Genomic DNA, 19,489 nt, shown 5'->3' with positions numbered 1-19,489 from the left:
TATTTGAATATGGTTTTGAATTACAAATAACTTTACATTATAATTTTTTTTAATATTTTGAAATATAAAGGTAGTTTGCTCTTGAGCGAAATTCATATTTTTTGACTTACCTCGTATACTGTTGACAAAATTTGATATCTGATGATTGCCTCTTAGGTTTTAGACTATGCAGAGCACTTTATAAAGAATGACTTTTTTTCGTAAAATTGATAATAAAAAAGTTTCCCATATGGTTCCAAGTTACGAAGACACCCTGTATAAGAGCTGCGATGATAAAATAAACAGGACCGGGTCGTAGAACAAGAAGAAGAAACAGCAGAAGAAGCAGACTAAGCTAAACTTACAGCTAAGGACACGTCAATACATTTTACGCAACTTTGACTGAACTACTAATCCAGAAAATCAGTTATGCCTGGTTGCACCAACAAATCTTAAGCTCTAGCTTAGCCCAGCTCAGCTTGTAGATAGGGCCGCTTTAATGCCTGGCTGCACCAAAAAAAAAGGATCTGTTTGTAGGTGGATGTGAGAGGTGGCATTAGGATTTTTGCGGATAAAGTTAGGTGATAACTTCGTTAATAATAATTGACTTATGCTCCTTCTCAATTATGACCGGAACATATATATAAAAAAATAAAATATTTTTTTTATAACGAAAATACGAATAAAGTCGTATAGGAATAAAACAAAGGTAATTAAATTTTCTATCAGCTACGATTGGTTAAAAATGTCTTAATTTAACACCCTTGCTGCAAAATAGCAATAAATATAAAATAAGGGGCAAAACAAGCCTGTCCTTATTCAATGTTTTTCCATCACCTAGGTTACACTTGGAACCTTCCTAATTCGCTTAGAAAATTTTTGTAATGTGCTTAAACCGTCCACCAAATTTCATTAAAATTAACTTACTAGATTTTGCATAATAATTTTGCAATATAAACTTTTTTTTTTAAATTAAATTTTTTTAAAATCTTGCACGACAAAAACTAGAACATACAAAGATTTGTCAATTTTTTTGCATATAAAGAAGCACTCCACCTATCTAATGCACTTTGCAGAATTGAAATCGGATTATTTAAGCAGCCTCAGCAATATTTTAAAGTTATAAACAATTTTTTGGTTTATAAACAAATTAGTGCTGTGTCCAGGAGGGGGTGCTACGGGCTCCTTTATTTAGATGGACTTACCCAAGTTTTTTTATGTTTTTTGACCCGAATTTTTTGGGTAACAGTTGATCCGGATGCGGATAAGATTGTTATATACAAAGAACTTGAGGAATTACATAACATCCATTTTTCGCAAAATAAAACATTTTTTTTATTTCTTGGGTAATTCTAAGCCAACAATGTTCTGACAAGTTTTTTTGTAGGATGCATAAATTTCTAGATAAACGCGGTGGAACATTCAAAAAATCGAAAAATTGCAATTTTTGAACGAGAATAACTTTTGATTAAAAAATAAAATAGCAATTCTGCTGACAGCATTTGAAAGCTTAAGCATGGTTAAGTCAAATTATACCAGTTTTAATTATGTATTTGCATTGCTAAAAATTAATGTTTTTATTATTAATAGCCCAATAAATGACCGTTTTGGAGTGTAATTTCCAGGGGCAACTCCGAATTGCATGAATATTTGGATTTAGGTTCTGCTTACCCTCCACTTCAAAGTTGAATTTGTGCCGTTGGTTGCTTTTACTTGGGGGTGACATTTACCCCTTCTCGGGGGTGACAAACCCGTGTTTAAAATAAGGCCGAAATGGATAAATTGACTTATTTTAAGCACCTTTTGTTCTATAAAGTTTTTTACGTAAGTCAATACTTTTCGAGTTCTTCGCGATTTAAAATGTTGATTTTTCGACAAAAAACTACGTTTTCAGACCGTTTTTCCCAAATAACTTAAAAAGTAAATATTTTATCGAAAAAAATATTTTTAGCAAAAGTATAGCCTATAAAAAAACGAAAAAATGGTGTACCAGCAAAATCTACAAATTGAGTAGAAGCAAAGTTGTAGCTCAAGAAAAATACGTTCTTATTCGTCTAATTCCAAATCGAATAATTCAACGCGAAATCACCGAAGAAAGAAGTGCTTTTCGGGAAAACCTTATTAACATTATTAAAGTATCGAGAAAAAGCTTATAATTTGTTTTTTACAAAAGTTTACAGCATCAAAAATAAACGAGTTACACTGAAAAAAAGTTGGTCCCTTTTTTTGGTAAAAAAATCGTGAAAACCTCCCTCTATTTAGCACCCTAAATGAAATAAATCGTTTGGCTTTACCATCTATTTTAACTGTATGTGTATTGTTTATATGATCTGTAAGTTTGATTAGTTTGAAGTGCTTATTTTTGAAAACATTTCGTTTTATAGTAAACAAAAATTACTAAAAAGTTTTGAAAAATTTAATTTTTTCAAAATAACTTAAAAAGTATTAGTGATAAGAAAAATCTTAAAGAGTAAAAAAATGTAGGTTTTGCTATTATAAATATGCTAGTTTATTTTGTTTCTCCGTAAGATAAAAATTGGTTAAGATATGGCTGTTCAAAATTTACATACACTCGTGATTAGTGACCCATTCAAGCTTTCTCAATTATAACCCTTTCAAAAATAAACACTTTAAACCGGTGAGACTGACAGATCATATAAAAATAGACATGTAAGTAAATTGTTTGTAAAGCGATAGCGATTAATTTCATTTGGGGACCTAAACACGGCGAGATTTTCATGATTTTTTACAAAAAAAAAACGAGGGCCAACTTTCTTTTGAGCGTAACTCGCTTATTTTTAATGATAAAACTTTTGTTAACAATTAAAACAAAGCTTTTTATAAACACTTTAAAAAAGTTTAAATGGGTTTTTCCCGAAAAGTGCTTAATTTTTCGGTGATTTCACCTTGAAATGTTCGATTTGGAATTAGACTTTGTTATTATTTGATTTATAGACTTTACTGATACACCATTTTTTTTGGGTTTTTTATAAGCTACACTTTTGCTAAGAATATTTTTTTCGATAAAATATTTACTTTTTGAGTTATTTGCGAAAAATAGCCTGAAAACGTAGTTTTTTTTGTCGAAAAATTAACATTTTCAATGGCAAATAACTCGAAAAGTATTGACGAAAAACTCTATAGAAAAAAAGTTGCTTAAAATCAGTAAATTTATCCATTTCCGGTGTTATCTTGAACATATGTTTATTCACCCCCGAGAAGGGGTGACTGTCACTCCCCAAGTAAAAGCAACCAACGGCACAATTTCAACTTTGAAGTGGAGGGTAAGTAGAACCTAAATCCAAATTTTTATGCAATTTGGAGTTGCCCCTGAAAGTTACACGATATCGCCGAACGGTATGCCGTTCATTTACTGGGCTATAAACAAAGCTATTTGTTTATAAGCCAAAAAATTGTTTATAATTTAAAACATTGCTGAGGCCCCTTAATAATCCGATTTTAATTCTGTGAAGTGTATTAGATAGGTAGAGCACCTCTTTATATGTTAAAAAATTAGCCAACTTCTAAATGGTCTACTTTTTAAAAATTTGAACTTTTTAAAAACATTTATATTGCAAATTTATTATGCAAAATTTATTAGGTCGATTTTAATGAAATTTGGTAGGCCATTTAAGTAAGTTATAAGAATTTTCTAAGCGAATTACTAAGGTTCTAAGTGCCACCAAAGTGGTTAAAAAACAGAATAAAACAGGCGTATTTTGCCCCCTTATTTTGTATTTATTGCTATATTGCAGAAAACGTAATACCTTAAGACAGTTTTGACCAGTCGTATATTATACAAAATTCAATTATCTTTATTTTATTTTTGTACGACTTTCTGAAAAAACGAACCGTTTTAAAGTTATGAGCAAAGAAAGCAGAAAAAAATCGATGTTTTTCGAAATTTTTAAATATTTAAATTTTTTTATTAATGTTCCGGGCATATTTGAGAAGGAGCATAAGTTAGTTATTATTACTGAAGGTGTCACCTAACTTTATCTGCAAAAATACGAATGCCACCTCTCACATCAAAAAATACACGTTTTTGTACAGATTAGTCCTGGTCTATAATGTATTTAACTTTGAACCTTAATAGTTTTATATCCGGTTGTCAGTGATCAACGTATCAGTGATCATACGTCATCATATTCAAAGCTAGAGACGAAAAGGAAACCCATACCGACAGCTTTTTGGTTTAACACATTAGTTGATTTTTAGAATTATATTATAGAAAGAAGCAAATTGACTCTATCTTTTTAATTGACTTCGTATTTAACCGTAAACGGTACCAATATCTATTAAAAGTATTACAAAATCTCACCTCGTAGTCAAACATCAGTCTCGATGCTCATGGCGTTAATGTTGTTATTGTGACGCGGATTGCAATTCTGTTTTTGAGAAAGCTGATCACGCGTCACCATCAGTCCCTCTTCCAGTTCAACCAAGTCACTCGAAGACTCGCTTAAAGAACTCTTCTTCATGTGCTGTCCTAAGGTGCCTGGCAAGTACGGGCAACTCGTCACGTGGTTGAAGTTCTGTGATTGCATTTCCTCCTAAACAAGTAAAGAATAAATTGTTCAATATCGGATAAAAAAGAATATACACTTACCGGCACAAAATTTCGCCATTAAAAATTTTTTGATTAAGTTTGACAATTTATAACTTTATTTGTACTTTAATTTCGATTCAATAAAATTGTGTTTTGACTAGGAAAGTTTTGGGGTAGTTCTGATTTCTTTCATTATATATGGATTTTAGGCTGCTGAATCCGAATATGAGGTTTGCAGACAAAATTTCTTGACGGAACATTGAAAAAAAAACGCGAAAAAAGAGAAAAATTTCAGCTTTTTCCTCTTTTTTGCTCAAATCTTGAAAACTATTAAATTTTAGTAAATGGTCTGTTAACAGAAATTACAGTACTTAAAATGATCTACAAACATCACTATTTACTTTTATTTAGACGAACCGTTCGGTCTAAAGTACAAATTGAAAATTTCCACTTTTTAACGGTCTTGGCAGAACCCCCTTTTTATTTTCCAAAACTTTATTTTTTATTGGAATGCTGCCATTTGATAAATTTCTCCTAGTTTTCTGTACAAATAATAAATGTTTGTTCATAGGTGTGGTATGTCTCTTGTGACAGCTTCCATGAGTCCATTCCGTCCTAAGAGACCGGGAATGTCTCTGCTTTTCCCTTAGAGACACAGAAGATCAGGCACATATGGAGTCACAGTTTTTTCAGTTGGTGTGAACATTTCCTTCGGATCTGTTATCTTGATTTCTGATAAACCTTGAGGTCTTGTCGTTTTAAAATGAATTAGTTAAACAGCTCCCTGACTTGCATAAACATCAGGCGCGGGTTTCTTTTTTATCCGAGGAATGAATTGCTTAGGAGCTACTGCATGTTTTGGTGCAATATAAGAAATGCCACATATAACGTGAAAAGTGTGGTATTCGTAGATTGTAGGTACGTTAAAATCATCGTTATCGTACACCTGCTGTATAAAGCACGGCAGGTTTCTGTGGATCGCCTGCGAATGCTGACACTTCCCTGAGAACAGCTTCTGTATATGATGAACAAAACCCCAAAGAGGAAACTACATCAATCTATTTTCTTGAGCCGTACTTTTTTGCAGAGAAAACGGCCAACCCTGCAAGGAACGGTGAGACCAACTAGCTGGGCCTTGCTGCCGCTACAAGACTTTGAGCAAGCGCGTTGCTTATCTGGAAGTGTCAGCAATCGCAGGTGATCCGCAGAAAATTGACCAGCCGTGCTTTACACAACAGGTGTACGAAAACGCTGATTTTAACCCTTTCTATGCCAGGCCTTGATTTGTATGTTGGTCTCTCAATCCCAAAGGTTTTTTCATGCTTAGAGTCCCATTCCCTTATACAGCGTGTCTACTTGAGTTGGAAACATATGGGAAACTTTTTTATTATTAATTTTACGAAAAAAAGTTATTCTTTATAAAAAGTTCTGCATGCCCCAAAACCTAAGATTCAATTATCAGATATCAAATTTTCTCAATATTATACGAGGTATGTCAAAAAATATGAATTTCGGCTAAGGGTAAAGTACCTTTATTTCTCTCAATATCGAAAATTCTTATGATAAAAAGTTGTTTGGTTATTCTTCTGGTTATATATAAAAAAGTTATTCTTCATAAAAAACTTTGCATGGTCTAAAATATAAGACACAACCATGATATATCAACTTTTATTAATTTTATACGAGGTGTGTCAAAAAATATGAAATTCGCTCAATATTATAGCACCTTTATATTTCACAGTATTTCAATTAGAAGGATGTAATTGCATATTAACACATAGTTTTTAATTCTAAACAACTTTTTTAATAACCGTTTTCAATATTGTGAAAAATAAAGGTACTTTACTCTTGAGTGAAATTCATATTTTTTGACATAACTCGTATAAAATTAATAAAATGTCATATCTGTTCGTTGAATCTTCGGTCTTAGGACATACAGAGATTTTTATAGAGAATACCTTTTTTTCGTAAAAGTAATAATAAAAGAGTTATCGTATGTGTAATGAATAAAAACGAAGTTAGTATCAATAAATTTGAGAAAAATTTGGAAAATATTTTTTTCCAATTAGAAGCATGTAATTACATATTTGAGCTTGGTTTTTATTTCCAAACAACTTTTCATAATAAGAATTTTCGATATTGAGAGAAATAAAGGTACTTTACCCTTAGCCGAAATTCATATTTTTTTACATACCTCGTATAATATTGAGAAAATTTGATATCTGATAATTGAATCTTAGGTTTTGGGGCATGCAGAACTTTTTATAAAGAATAACTTTTTTTCGTAAAATTAATAATAAAAAAGTTTCCCATATGTTTCCAACTCAAGTAGACACGCTGTATATACGTCGCATATAAATAAACAAATAAATTACCAAAACATGTTTTTTAATGAGTTTTTTTAACCAACTTAAACGTTTTCTTTTCAGAAGTAGTCATCAGAAAGCAAAACGAACTTAAAAAAAAATAAATAATGTAATGTAAATTAACATTAAAAGTTTTCTTTTGTTTGGTACTCCTCAAAACATTACACGACACAAAGGTCGACTCCGCATCTTGCACACATGTATCTCGATTCGCTTCTTTTTTTCTGGTCTTTTCTGTGGCTACAGACGCTTCACCTTCTAGCAGTTACCTATAAGCGTTGCCACCAGTGCTGCAATATAGCATATATCTAAAATATGTGAACACATATATACGGCAATGGGTCCGCATGACCTGTCTTAGGTGCCAACATTTTGAGGCTTTGGGAACAATAATCTAACATTTTCGGACATATTTCTACGGCATTGGGACACCAATGGGTCTAAAATTTTATAAGCAACGCATATTTTCGGCTTTGGTAAATTGAGACCATAACGCCTTGAACGCATTTAAACGGCGGCTGGGAATACAGACCCACTTTTTCAAAAACATATATATGCAGCGTTGGGACAGAAGGGGTTAACGTACACATATAATCGACGGATACCACACTTTTTACGTCATGGGTGGCATTTCTTGTATTGCACCAAAATATGCAATAGCTCCTAACCAATCCATTCCTCGGCTAAAAACTAAACCCGCACCTGAGGTTTATGGAAGTCAGGGAGCTGTTCAACTAATACATTTTTGAAAGACAAAAACTCAAGGTTTATCAGAAATCAAGATCCGAAGGGAATGTTCACACCAACTGAAACTGTGAGTCCATCTGTGCCTGATCTTCTGCGGCTCTAAGGGGAAAGACATTCTCGGTAATTTAGGATGAAATGGATTTATGGAAGCTGTGAGAAGAGCCATACCATATTCATATTATGAACTAACATTTATTATTTGTACAGAAAACTAGGATAAATTTATCAAATGACAGCATTTTAACCCATTAGCGCCGAGATTAATAAATTATTGATTTTGTATTATTTTTTGCAATATTAATAATCAACTGTGTTTAAATAATAAAAAACTTCATAAAATATTTTTTCTGAGATATTTCATTTCTGAGATATTAAGTGTTGCCTTAAAGCAACGCTAGGCGCTTACACTACCTAGTTTTTGTTGAAAATAATAAACCAAAAAATTAAAGCATTTGGGATACAGTAAAGTAGGCAATAAAACAAAAATAGATATTTATTCATAAAAAAATGTAATTCGATGTGATTAATTACAAAAATTTACACTATCGAGAGTGAAACGGTATAAAACAAGAAGTAGGTACCTACATAGTCCAATATCACATTTTAAACACATTGTTCTAACGATAGATTTACATGTTTTAGACGCACATCTTCCCTTTTTCCCATCTGGAATGTACTGTATCAAATGATTGATGGTATGGTGTCCAAAATAATGTCATCCGATACTCGGCTGTCGACAGATGCTGTCAAGGAAGCCGACGGTCTTCCACTTCCTTTACTAAGTACACTATACTTCGCTAAATATGTGCTTACAATCTCTCTTATATAATCTAATTGCGATACCTTTTCTCTGCCAGTTTTATTATACAATATCCAACTATTTTGTAATGCAACATCGAGCATCCACGTAAAAATCGGCCATTACCATTTTTTCCCACGAATACTGATCCGGTAGCAACTTATATTCTGATCCATATGGTCAGTTCTTCCCATAAATGTATTATACTTGGCCATAAATTTCGGTCTAAAACGGTGAAACTCTAAAACTCTAAAACTGAAACGGTATAAAACAAGAAGTACCTACATAGTCCAATATCACATTTTAAACTCATTGTTCTAACGATAGATTTACATGTTTTAGACGCACATCTTCTCTTTTTCCCATCTGGAATGTACTGTATCAAATGATTGATGGTATGGTGTCCAAAATAATGTCATCCGATACTCGGCTGTCGACAGATGCTGTCAAGGAAGCCGACGGTCTTCCACTTCCTTTACTAAGTACACTATACTTCGCTAAATATGTGCTTACAATCTCTCTTATATAATCTAATTGCGATACCTTTTCTCTGCCAGTTTTATTATACAATATCCAACTATTTTGTAATGCAACATCGAGCATCCACGTAAAAATTGGCCATTACCATTTTTTGCCACGAATACTGATCCGGTAGCAACTTACATTCTGATCCATATGGTCAGTTCTTCCCATAAATGTATTATACTTGGCCATAAATTTCGGTCTAGAAACAAGTATGTTTCCGTTGAGTTTCTGAGAAAATCTTCTTACTTGACCTACTTCTTGAGTGCAGCAGGATGATGAAATCATTGTTACTGCTGCATTATCCATCCATCGGACATATAATAATTGTCCATCATTTCGTTAAATAGCTGTGTCAAAATAACCTCGATCTTTTTTCAGAAACTCATTTTTAGGAATTAACGGACATCCTCTGGGAACTCGGTTTTCGCGAATGGTTCATATTAATTCTCGTCAGTGTCTACATTATTTGTATCTGGAGGTTCTACAAAAATATCGCCACCTAGTTCATCATTATAAATTATATCAAGGGCTTGAGCAAATGAAAATCCTCGTCTAGAAAAAAAATGATAAAATTTAAAATATAGGTAGTACAAGCGCCTAGCGTTGTTTTAAGGCAACGGCTGGGTTACAACAGGCACTGACAAGTAGTTATTGATCAATTCATATAAATTATTTAAAATATGTTTTGTTAGAAGTATAATCAACACAAATTTAACATATATAAATAATAAGTTTCATTTATATCGAAATTATGGTACTTACTCAAATCGAACGTCCATTATTTTCACGTTCTAATATTATACTCAACTTCAAATGCACCAAACTAACAAACAGTTCTTAACACCGCAAATAGATACGCATAACCGAGTGTGAGCGATTATGGTTAATGGAATTTGCAAGGTCACACCTCTTTTATGACTGTCTTATGACTTCAAGCTCCTCCCAAATACAGGCATGTCTGCCGTTGCTTTAAAGCAACGCACGGCGCGGGTTAATGGGTTAATGGGTTAATAAAAACTAAAATTTTGGAATGTAAAAAGTGTGTTTTGCCGAGACCGTTAAAAATTGGCAACTTTCAACTTGCACTTTAGACCGAACGGTTCGTCTGAAAAAAAAAAAAAATAAATAGCGATATTTGTAGATTATTTTAAGTACTTTAATTTCTTTTAACAGACCATTTACTAAAAGTTAACAGTTTTCGAGATTTGAGCAAAAAATCGGAAAAAAGCTGAAATTTTTCGATTTTCTCGCGATTTTTTCAATGTTTCGGCAAGAAATTTTGTCCGCAAACCTCATATTCGGATTCAGCAGCCCAAAATCCATATATAATAGAAGAAATCAGAACTACCCCAAAACTTTCCCACTAGGGAGCTCGTAGAGTACAAATTGACTGAATCATTTTCAAGATTTTTGGATCAGTTTGTAGGTAAATGTATTGTTATCAAATCATTTATTATTATTTTGATAAAAAAAAATTTGCTTAAATGGCAGTATCCGGGGGTGAATGGGAGCGTTGTATTTTCTCCCAAATTTAAAAAATTCTGTGGAAAAATTGAACAGCTGATTTTGCTTCATACTCCTATCGGAATATCTCGGAGACATCCCTAACATTTTGCTTTTGGAATTATCCGAATATCTCGTTTCTTGTAAAAGCTCCACAATTTTTTGTAAATAAAAACACTGATTGACTCATAAACACAAATATCTTAAAAAGAGGTTGGATTGATACGATTAGAACGGCCCGCAAGCATCCCATATCTCAATCCTATCGAGCATTTATGGGATGAATTGAAAAAAGCTATTCGCCGTCATCTTAGGCCTCCGGAAAATTTGGTACAGGTATAGCACTGATAGAGGAATATCGGGCTATTCCCCGGGCAAGGATAACACATCTGATTTATTTGAGGCCAGATTGCTGATTGCAAGCAGTCGTTGCTGCGAGAGGTGGACGGTCATACCCTTTATTAAATTGCTTTGTATTGTTGTTAATTTTAGTGCGTTTGATATTTTAATTAAATTAAATATACCTTCAAAGCAGTGTTTTTAATTACAGCTTTTGCAAGAAAAGAGATATTCGGATAGTTCAAAAAACAAAATGTTAGGGATGCCTCCGAGATATTACGAAAGGAGTATGAAACAAAATAAGCCCTCCAATTTTTTCACAGAATTTTTTTAAGTTAGGAGAAAATACAACGCTTCCATTCACCCCCGTATAATGGCATTTAAGCAAAATTTTTTGTTACCAGAATAATAACAAACGACAACAATACATGTACCTACAAACTGATGCAAGAATGTTGAAAATCGAAGTACAAATAATAAAGTGGTTTGCATTTACTATTATGTGTAATTACTAACCTGATCCGTTTCACGATGGTAGAAATAATTGAAATTTGACACTATAACAGGCACTGGCAATGCAATGGTCAGGACACCAGCAATCGCACATAGCGAGCCCACGATCTTCCCCCAGACTCCGACTGGCCTGTGAACAGAAATACAATTTTTAGAAACACATTTTTAAAACTAAAAAGTTATAAGCCCAACCAAAATCTAACTGGTATCTTTTATAATAATATCATATGTGGTATAATTTTGTGATTTTCTAGAATTTGACTAAACTAACAAGGTCAAAAGCCAATACCTAATTTCTAGATCTAAAATTGTTAAGTGTATCATATAAAGTATTTTGCCATCATTATACACAGAGGTGCAGTAGTTCTATATGCTGGACGTGTGGACGTATAGACCAAATTATGAAAGAACTAAATGGAATTAAATTCTCATCATATTATAAGAAATACAAGATATTATTCAATTATTTAATATTCAATCGAATATATTCTAAATAAATATATAAGCACATGTTTGCGTGTTCCTTTCCCCCTTCCATTCAATTATTTTCAGGTTTTATTGTCCAATTTTCTAATAACATTTTCTTTATATCTTATTGGTTTGGATTAATATTTGTTCATTTTGTTTAGTACTTTCTTACTTATGATCTTATCCACTAAACGGATAACGGATAGCATTTTTACAGACCCAATGGAGGAAATGCTACTTCAGAGCTTGAAAATACTGTTCTACGTTAACTACTGTTTGTCTCCTACAATCTAGTTCCCAGTAGCGAACGGATCCAACTCCAACTTTGTTCCAATAAATCTCTATTTATTCCTGCCTATCTAACATCCTAGACCGGACGGTCGATAAACATTCTTGGCTTAAGGCAGCCGCGACCAACAACACTAAGTTAGGGCGCAGAGGAAATGCTACTTGACCTGCTTATCATTGGACAACAGCAAGCGAAACTGTAATCGTGGAACGGTTGTGATACTGCAATGCAGAAGGGCTGAGGAAATCACTGCATTATTATTCCTAAGGAAAATGCGAAATTCCTGTTTAGAAAAATACGATACAACACGAGGGACTTGAAATTCGTGGGACGTTTCCGAAGACCACGTGGATACCTTGAAAATATTTAGAATGGCTATAGCAACACAGGTGAAGATTATACTGCCAGGATCTATATAAAGACGTCCCTTATAATTGATTTATACAAGCATGCCAAGGGATCAGTAAAAGTACTTGACACACTTTCAAATCAATTGGAGAATATTTCGGAGAATATTTCGAGCATCATATTAGAAGAGTTCTTGAAGGATGGGAAAAGGCATCTCAATGCTTTGCGAACGATACATAATTCCTTTCCAAGAGCCAAGAAGATCTAAGCTAGTAGTCCGATCATTTGGTAGTTTTAACTCGAAAGTTTTCCGGTAGTTTTGAAAATTGGTAATTTTATGGATTTCGGTATGCTTTTTTCGAATTTCAACTTTGCTACCTCGTATATCCGCCGCTCGCGCCGCAATTTCTTCCCACGCCGCCATAATAGTCCATTAATCTACGCCCAATAACAGTTTTTTGGGAATATCTCCTTTCCCACGCATTTTACCAAAAAATATTTATGTACAGAGTTAAACTAGAAAAAAATTTCCTAAAATTTATGTATTTATAATTTTTTTCATGAAATCAATCGTTTTTAGCGTACGACCGCCGCAAAATATTTGGAGGTAGAGTGGAAGCGGCACGTTTTTTTATTGTGGTTTCCCCTGTAGGCCTAATCCACATGTGATGCATTTATTTAAACAATTAGCGTTATCTTCTTCGCTTTGCTGTCCCTGATGAACTAGGTGTTACGAGTTCGTCTTGAGCATCGATCAAGGCATCGCAGACGAAATTTCGTCTGCATCATCTGCGATGTGACTATCAGACTCATCACACGCCTCTTCGTTTTCGATTTCATCGAAAGATTTTTCAAAAATAGTCGCCGTTTCTTCCTCTTCATCGTAACTATATGATGCAAATTGCGAATTATTACAAGTACAACTACAGTTTGTCCATATAACGGAACATTTTAATCCAGTTGTTCTGCATCCACAGGCTTTCTGACATCCATTTTTGGGTTCTACTCAATGTCTTCTTTCTTAAAATATGAGGTTTTGTATTATTATACAGGGTAGTTTAAAAGAAAAAATACGGTTTTTTATAAATTTTGTAGCAAACTTCACACCATGTAGAATTGTACTGATTTGATATTAAAAACTCCATTTATGTTCAAGTAATTTTTAATATAGTCTTTTATGATTTAAAATTATTAATATAGGGAAATTTTTAATTTTAGTATACAGGGTCGGTCGAAACTCGGAATGAGTATTGTCTGAGTTATCTTAAATGGAACACCCTGTATTTTAGTAGATATTGTAATGAAATGATATTTTATAGCACTTTTGTATTTCTTCAGCATTCTTTATACCTAACTGCTTTAATTTGGTAAGTTATTCGTAGTTCTTTAAGCCAAACATTAACTGCAACAAAAATTATGTGAAATTTTATTAGGTTTGCCTTGAAAATATGCAATCATAAATAATTTTTTGAAAATAAATACACCTTAATCTAGAATGATCCTTAGTCTATTAATATTGGATGAGATACCAAAACGCCTAAGGTGTTAAGATTGTTGGTGCTTAAAATATTAATAAAAACAAACCATATTCTACTTAGTTGGCTATGGCTTTGACACTAAACTTGATTAAACATTAGACATTATATTATTTTTATAGTTCCAGTTGCTTTGTTACCATTACTAATATACATTTTTGTAACGGGGAACTGATTAGTAAAGTTTTTGTTCTAGGAGAGTATAACAAAAATGTACTACTAGCAATAACAATTCATCATCCGGAACTATCTGATACACGACAACCAAGAAGAGAAACTTTTCAAAGTTTACTAGAATAGTTTCGTTGTACTATATAGACACTTAGATTACGAGAACGTTAATACTAATATGCAGATTCTCAGTGACACTAATATTTAATTCATTTTAATATTATTTACAATAGTTTTTGTTCGATCAGATTTCTCGTAATCTAAATGTCCAGTTCCTTGAAATCGTTCTAGTAAATTTTGAAAGTTTCTCTTTTTGGTTGTCATCTATCATGGAATTGCTGATGATAAATTCTTATTGCTAGTACCACATTTGTATTTGGTATACTCTCCTAGAACAAAAAAAAAAACATCTGGATCAGTACCTCATTAGAAAAATTCATATAAGTAATGGTAGCAGAGCAACTGGAACTTCAAAAATAGTAGAATGTTTAAGCAAAGCAAATTTAGTGTCCAAGTCATAGTTAGCTAGATATAATATTGTATGTTTTTATTAATATTAAACACACCAGCAATCTTAACTACGTAGGTATTTTGATATATCAACCAGTATTAATAAATTAAGGGTCAGTAGAGATTTGAATGCTATGCTGGAACAACGTTGTAACCGCCAATACTTTCATATGTGGGTTTTCCATGCAACAACGTTCTAAATGTGCAAAATAATATACTGCTGACTGTGGCGATTATTATGAGACTTGACTTGCCTGTTTTGGTAGTTTGAAAATTAGTCAACCTTCAACTTTCTGTGTAACAACATTGTATGTGTTAAAGTGGGTCATCTTTCGCGTCAAATTTTCTGCATTTGTTTTGTAAATCAACGTTTTCAATCGTGTAATTTGTCATTTCGAGCTAAAATGGATGTTAGTATAACCAATTCAGTGATTACCCAAATTATTAGAGGGAAAAAAAGTTTCTTAATTTCACGTGTACTTCATTTTTAATTTCTAAAACGTTTTAACCGCCTTACTTCCACACAACAACGTTTTAACCGACGGGGATTTAACACGTTGTTTTATTAAAATATAGCATATAAGTTCATAAATGCTTGATTTGTATAACCTAAGGATATTTTTGTTGATACTAATGTTATGCATCCTATAGTATATCATATTACGCTCATAAATAAATTTTTTTTTCAAAATAATCAATTATAAAGTGTTTTTTTCAATTTGTCAACAAAATGTGATTTGGCGTTTACAACGTTGTTCTAGCATAGCATTCAATATGTGTTTATTTTCGAAAAAATATTTATGACTGAATATTTTCACGGTAAACCTAATAAAATTTCACGTAATTTTTGTTGCAATTAATGTTTGGCTTAAACAACTACGAATAACTTACAAATTAAAACAGTTAGGTATAGGGAATGCTTAAGAAATAAAAAAGTACTATAAAATATGATTTCATTACATTACAAAAATACAGGTTGTTCCATTTAAGAAAACTCAGAAAATACTCATTCCGAGTTTCGACCAACCCTGTATACTAAAATTAAACAATTCGTTATATTATTAATTTTTAATAATAATAGGCTATATTAAAAATCACTTGAACATATATGGAGTTTTTGATATCACATCAGTACAATTTTACAGGGTGTGAAGTTTGCTACAAAATTTATAAAAAACCGTAATTATCTCTTAAACTACCCTGTATAATATTACCCAATATATACCCAAAAATGTAAAAATATACAATGGGTCCCTTTTAAAAAACGAAGTTACAATCAACTTCCAGAATAACTGGGAGTAGCAAAGAGACCAAAATATTTTCATTAAATAGTTTATACCTCAAAACCTCTGTATTCCAGTTTTCATGATTCTCTTACCTTTAGTTCTCGAGATATTTCCAATAGGCTCGTTATCTGCCTCACCCTGTATAAACCATAGGTTCAACAATAAAGATACATTGCGATGACATCGTATCGCGGTCGCGTCACTGTGGCGTAGCTTTGATAGAACAAGGGCCTTATACTCTTCGTTTGAGAAAATATAACAAAAATTGGTAATCTAGAATAATGAGAATACATTGAAAACGTTAGTTTTTTCTGTATTACCTTGTTTGAATTCTGGTTACACAGAAACACTTTATTTCGTATAAACAACTTGAACTTTTATAACATAAAAAATGTTTGATAATAACCGACTCTTTACAGTTATACGCAAAACATCCCATCTTATTGCTTATCAGGTCAGAACTAATGAGATATCAAGAAAACGATCGATTTCTTAAATTCCTTTGAGTTCCGTCACACTGTGGTATAACTGGAAATGAAAAAGCTGATCAGTTAGCAAGGGAGGCAACAGAAAATCCTCAATCAACATTAGTCACTAAATGCGTTCATATCGACCTGAAGCAACACTTTAAAAACAAAATAAGTGAGAATTGGCATCTTCACTGGAGCAATTTAGAGACATCCATGAAGAACATTAGAAGAGGTAGCTGTATACAATCTCCCACGCAAGCGACGAGACCAAGTATGCATCTCTAGGTTACGTATAGGGTATAGGCCATACGAAGTTAACACACGATTACCTTCTAAGTAACGAACAAATTTCCATTTGCTACAGTTGTAATTGTATAACTATACAGTGAACCATGTGTTAGTGGACTGCCCTTTGTACACCCTAGAGCGCCATTAAGCTGGATTACCGACTACATCCAAAGAGTGCTTAAATGGTTTAAATAACGATAGAACTATAAACTTTTTACAAAATGCAGGACTCCTTCACAAAATATGATGCAGCATTTTAATCATTTATGTAATTATTGTACCATGCTAATAACCCTTAGTGGTTGATGCTATTTTGTAAATAAATAAAAACTTGAACTTTTACAGGTTGATCAACAACTATTATTCAATCAATTACATGGAATACAAGGTAGTCCAGAAAGGCACTGCTCATCCGCTAGGAAAAATATTCCGATTCGGATTTTTTGCACAATCTTACTCAAAAAGGACCCCTTTTAACAAATTTGCATGTTGCCAGGAACAAAAGTGGGTCAAAAATTTTTTAAACGTTTCTTTTTTGTTTTTTTTTCTAAAATTATTTTTTTGCATCGAACAATGTTTTTTTAGGCTTCTTGGTTTATTCCAAACAGAAAAAGTCTTTAATAACTTTTCTCTAAAGTTGATAGTTTTTGACATATAAGCGATTAGAAATTGAAAAATTGCGACATTGGCCATTTTTAACCCTCAAAAACTATATGAAAAACTGAAAATTTGAATATTGCTAAGGTAGGTAGATATTCTTTAAACATCGATTGATGAAATCCCGAAGAGTTTTTTGCAATGCAATATTGAAAACTCCTTTGTTTTTTAATTTCTACTCAAGCGTGCGCGACACTATTATCCACCGTTGCATGTGTGTACAGTATGTGCAAATGAAAGGAATAAATTCGTTATTTCGTAAACCGGCGACTTTAAGGAAAAATCCCGAAACAGGTCGATTTTTATTTTTAAGTTATGATATTGTGGCATATATGGTATACTAGTGACGTCATCCATCTGGGCGTGATGACGTAATCGATGATATTAAAAAAAATAGGGGCGATGTGCTAGCTCATTTGAAAGGTTCTTCAATTCTCTATTCAGTAATATAAACATTTAGATAATTATTTATACAGGGTGTCCAAAATAGTTTTTATTTAAATTATTTGAAAAAAAAGAAGAATGTATGTAATTTATTTAATTCAAAATATATTTTCTGTTACCCGAAAACTAAAAAAATGTTTATTTCACAAATAAACATTGCTTTTCGATTAAATTCGATGTTTGGAACTCTTGGAAATTTGAACATTTAATTTAAGCCTGTTTCGGAATTTTTCCTTAAAGTCGCCGGTTTACGAAATAACGAATTTATTCCTTTCATTTGCACCATACTGTATACACATGCAACAGTGGAAAATAGTGTCGCGCACGCTTGATTAGCAATTAAAAAACGAAGGAGTTTTCAATCTTGTATTGCAAAAAACTCTTCGGGATTTCATCAATCGATGTTTAAAGAATAGCTACCTACCTTAACAACATTCAAATGTTCAGTTTTTCACATAGTTTTTGAGGGTTAAAAATGGCCGATTTCGCAATTTTTCAATTTTTAATCGCTTATATGTCAAAAACTGTCCACTTTAAAGAAAAGTTACTAAAGACTTTTTCTGTTTGGAATTTTCCAAAAAACCTAAAAATCTTTGTTCCATGCAAAAAAAAATTTAGGAAAAAAAAACAAAAAAAACGTTTAAAAATTTTTTGACCCACCTTTGGTCCTGGCAACATGCAAATTTGTTAAAAGGAGTCCTTTTTGAGTAAGATTATGCAAAAAATCCGAATCGGAATATTTTTCCTAGCGGATGCGCAGTGGCTATCTGGACTAAGGTGAAAATACCGCAGAGGCATTTTCCTATATTCAGTACACTATGTACAGAAGTATAACATAAAAATTGTTAATAGGGATATTAACTACTCTCTGTCTAAAACTAATTAATAAAAAGATAGTTTCGTCTTAAAGGTCTCTACAATGAATTTATCCGGTTTAAAACACTAAGGCGTCGATCAAGGCCGCTGTGTATAACGATAGCTTTCTAGATACGATCTCTTCCGTATCATTCTCAAGAATTCATTTGGTTGGGCTTTTAGAATCGTTTTTCTTAACAAAACTACACACAAAAACAATCTATCATTTTCATTAGAGGGGATTTTACAAGGACAGGGAGGTCGAATAATTGAAGCATGCCACGTCAGCGTTTCAAAGTGGTGCACTAGATAATACAGAGCAATCTGATAAGCGGCAAAAAGCAGAATAAAAAATAGCTTCGTCAATCGTGCATCACGATATTCATGTAGAGCAACAGAAAACAGAAAACAAAAATAAAAATATCAGTAATTTGGATAACTGAGGCAGTATATTCGTATTATGTGTTTCATTTAGATTTTTAGACTAATTACAGCCTATTTTATTTAAAAATAGCAATCTACTATTAATAACAAGCAATGTGTAATTTTTGTTGCTATTATTGGTGAATTGAAAAATATAACGGTATAAGTATGTGATTGGGATTAGAAAATAAAGTTCAAATAAATATGATTTTCTTTGAACACTTTTTAATTTCCTATGGAGACTAAAATAAAAGAGCAACAGAATATAAGACAGTAGGGATAATAGTAAGGGTACATACATACGCACACCTGTTACGATTTTGTGATTTCTGAATATACAAGCAGTGTGGAAACAGTTATGAAATAAAATTATTTGTGATCTTATTTTAGAAAAATATAAAAAAAATGCTGGGACCCATCAGATT

General features: G+C 32.4%; 1 protein-coding gene across 4 annotated transcripts in view; it reads right to left on the bottom strand.

Annotated features, from left to right (window-relative positions):
• Window positions 1-19,489, bottom strand: part of LOC114333205 (potassium voltage-gated channel protein Shaker) — a 935,813-nt gene that overhangs the window by 171,365 nt on the left and 744,959 nt on the right. For 3 of the 4 annotated variants that reach the window (XM_028283068.2, XM_028283062.2, XM_028283077.2), the window contains exons 6-7: window positions 11,324-11,450; window positions 4,301-4,532 (exon numbers count right to left, since the gene is read on the bottom strand). In XM_028283068.2, coding sequence (XP_028138869.1) covers window positions 4,308-4,532; window positions 11,324-11,450 — 352 coding nt within the window. In that variant the 3' untranslated portion in view covers window positions 4,301-4,307. Of the gene's footprint in view, window positions 1-4,300; window positions 4,533-11,323; window positions 11,451-19,489 lie in introns of those variants that run through there. The other variant, XR_007697398.1, reaches the window with a different exon arrangement.

The sequence above is a fragment of the Diabrotica virgifera genome, chromosome 1, assembly GCF_917563875.1.
Source record: "Diabrotica virgifera virgifera chromosome 1, PGI_DIABVI_V3a".
Taxonomy (NCBI): Eukaryota; Metazoa; Arthropoda; class Insecta; order Coleoptera; family Chrysomelidae; genus Diabrotica; species Diabrotica virgifera.
This window is presented reverse-complemented; position numbering and strand designations above follow the sequence as displayed.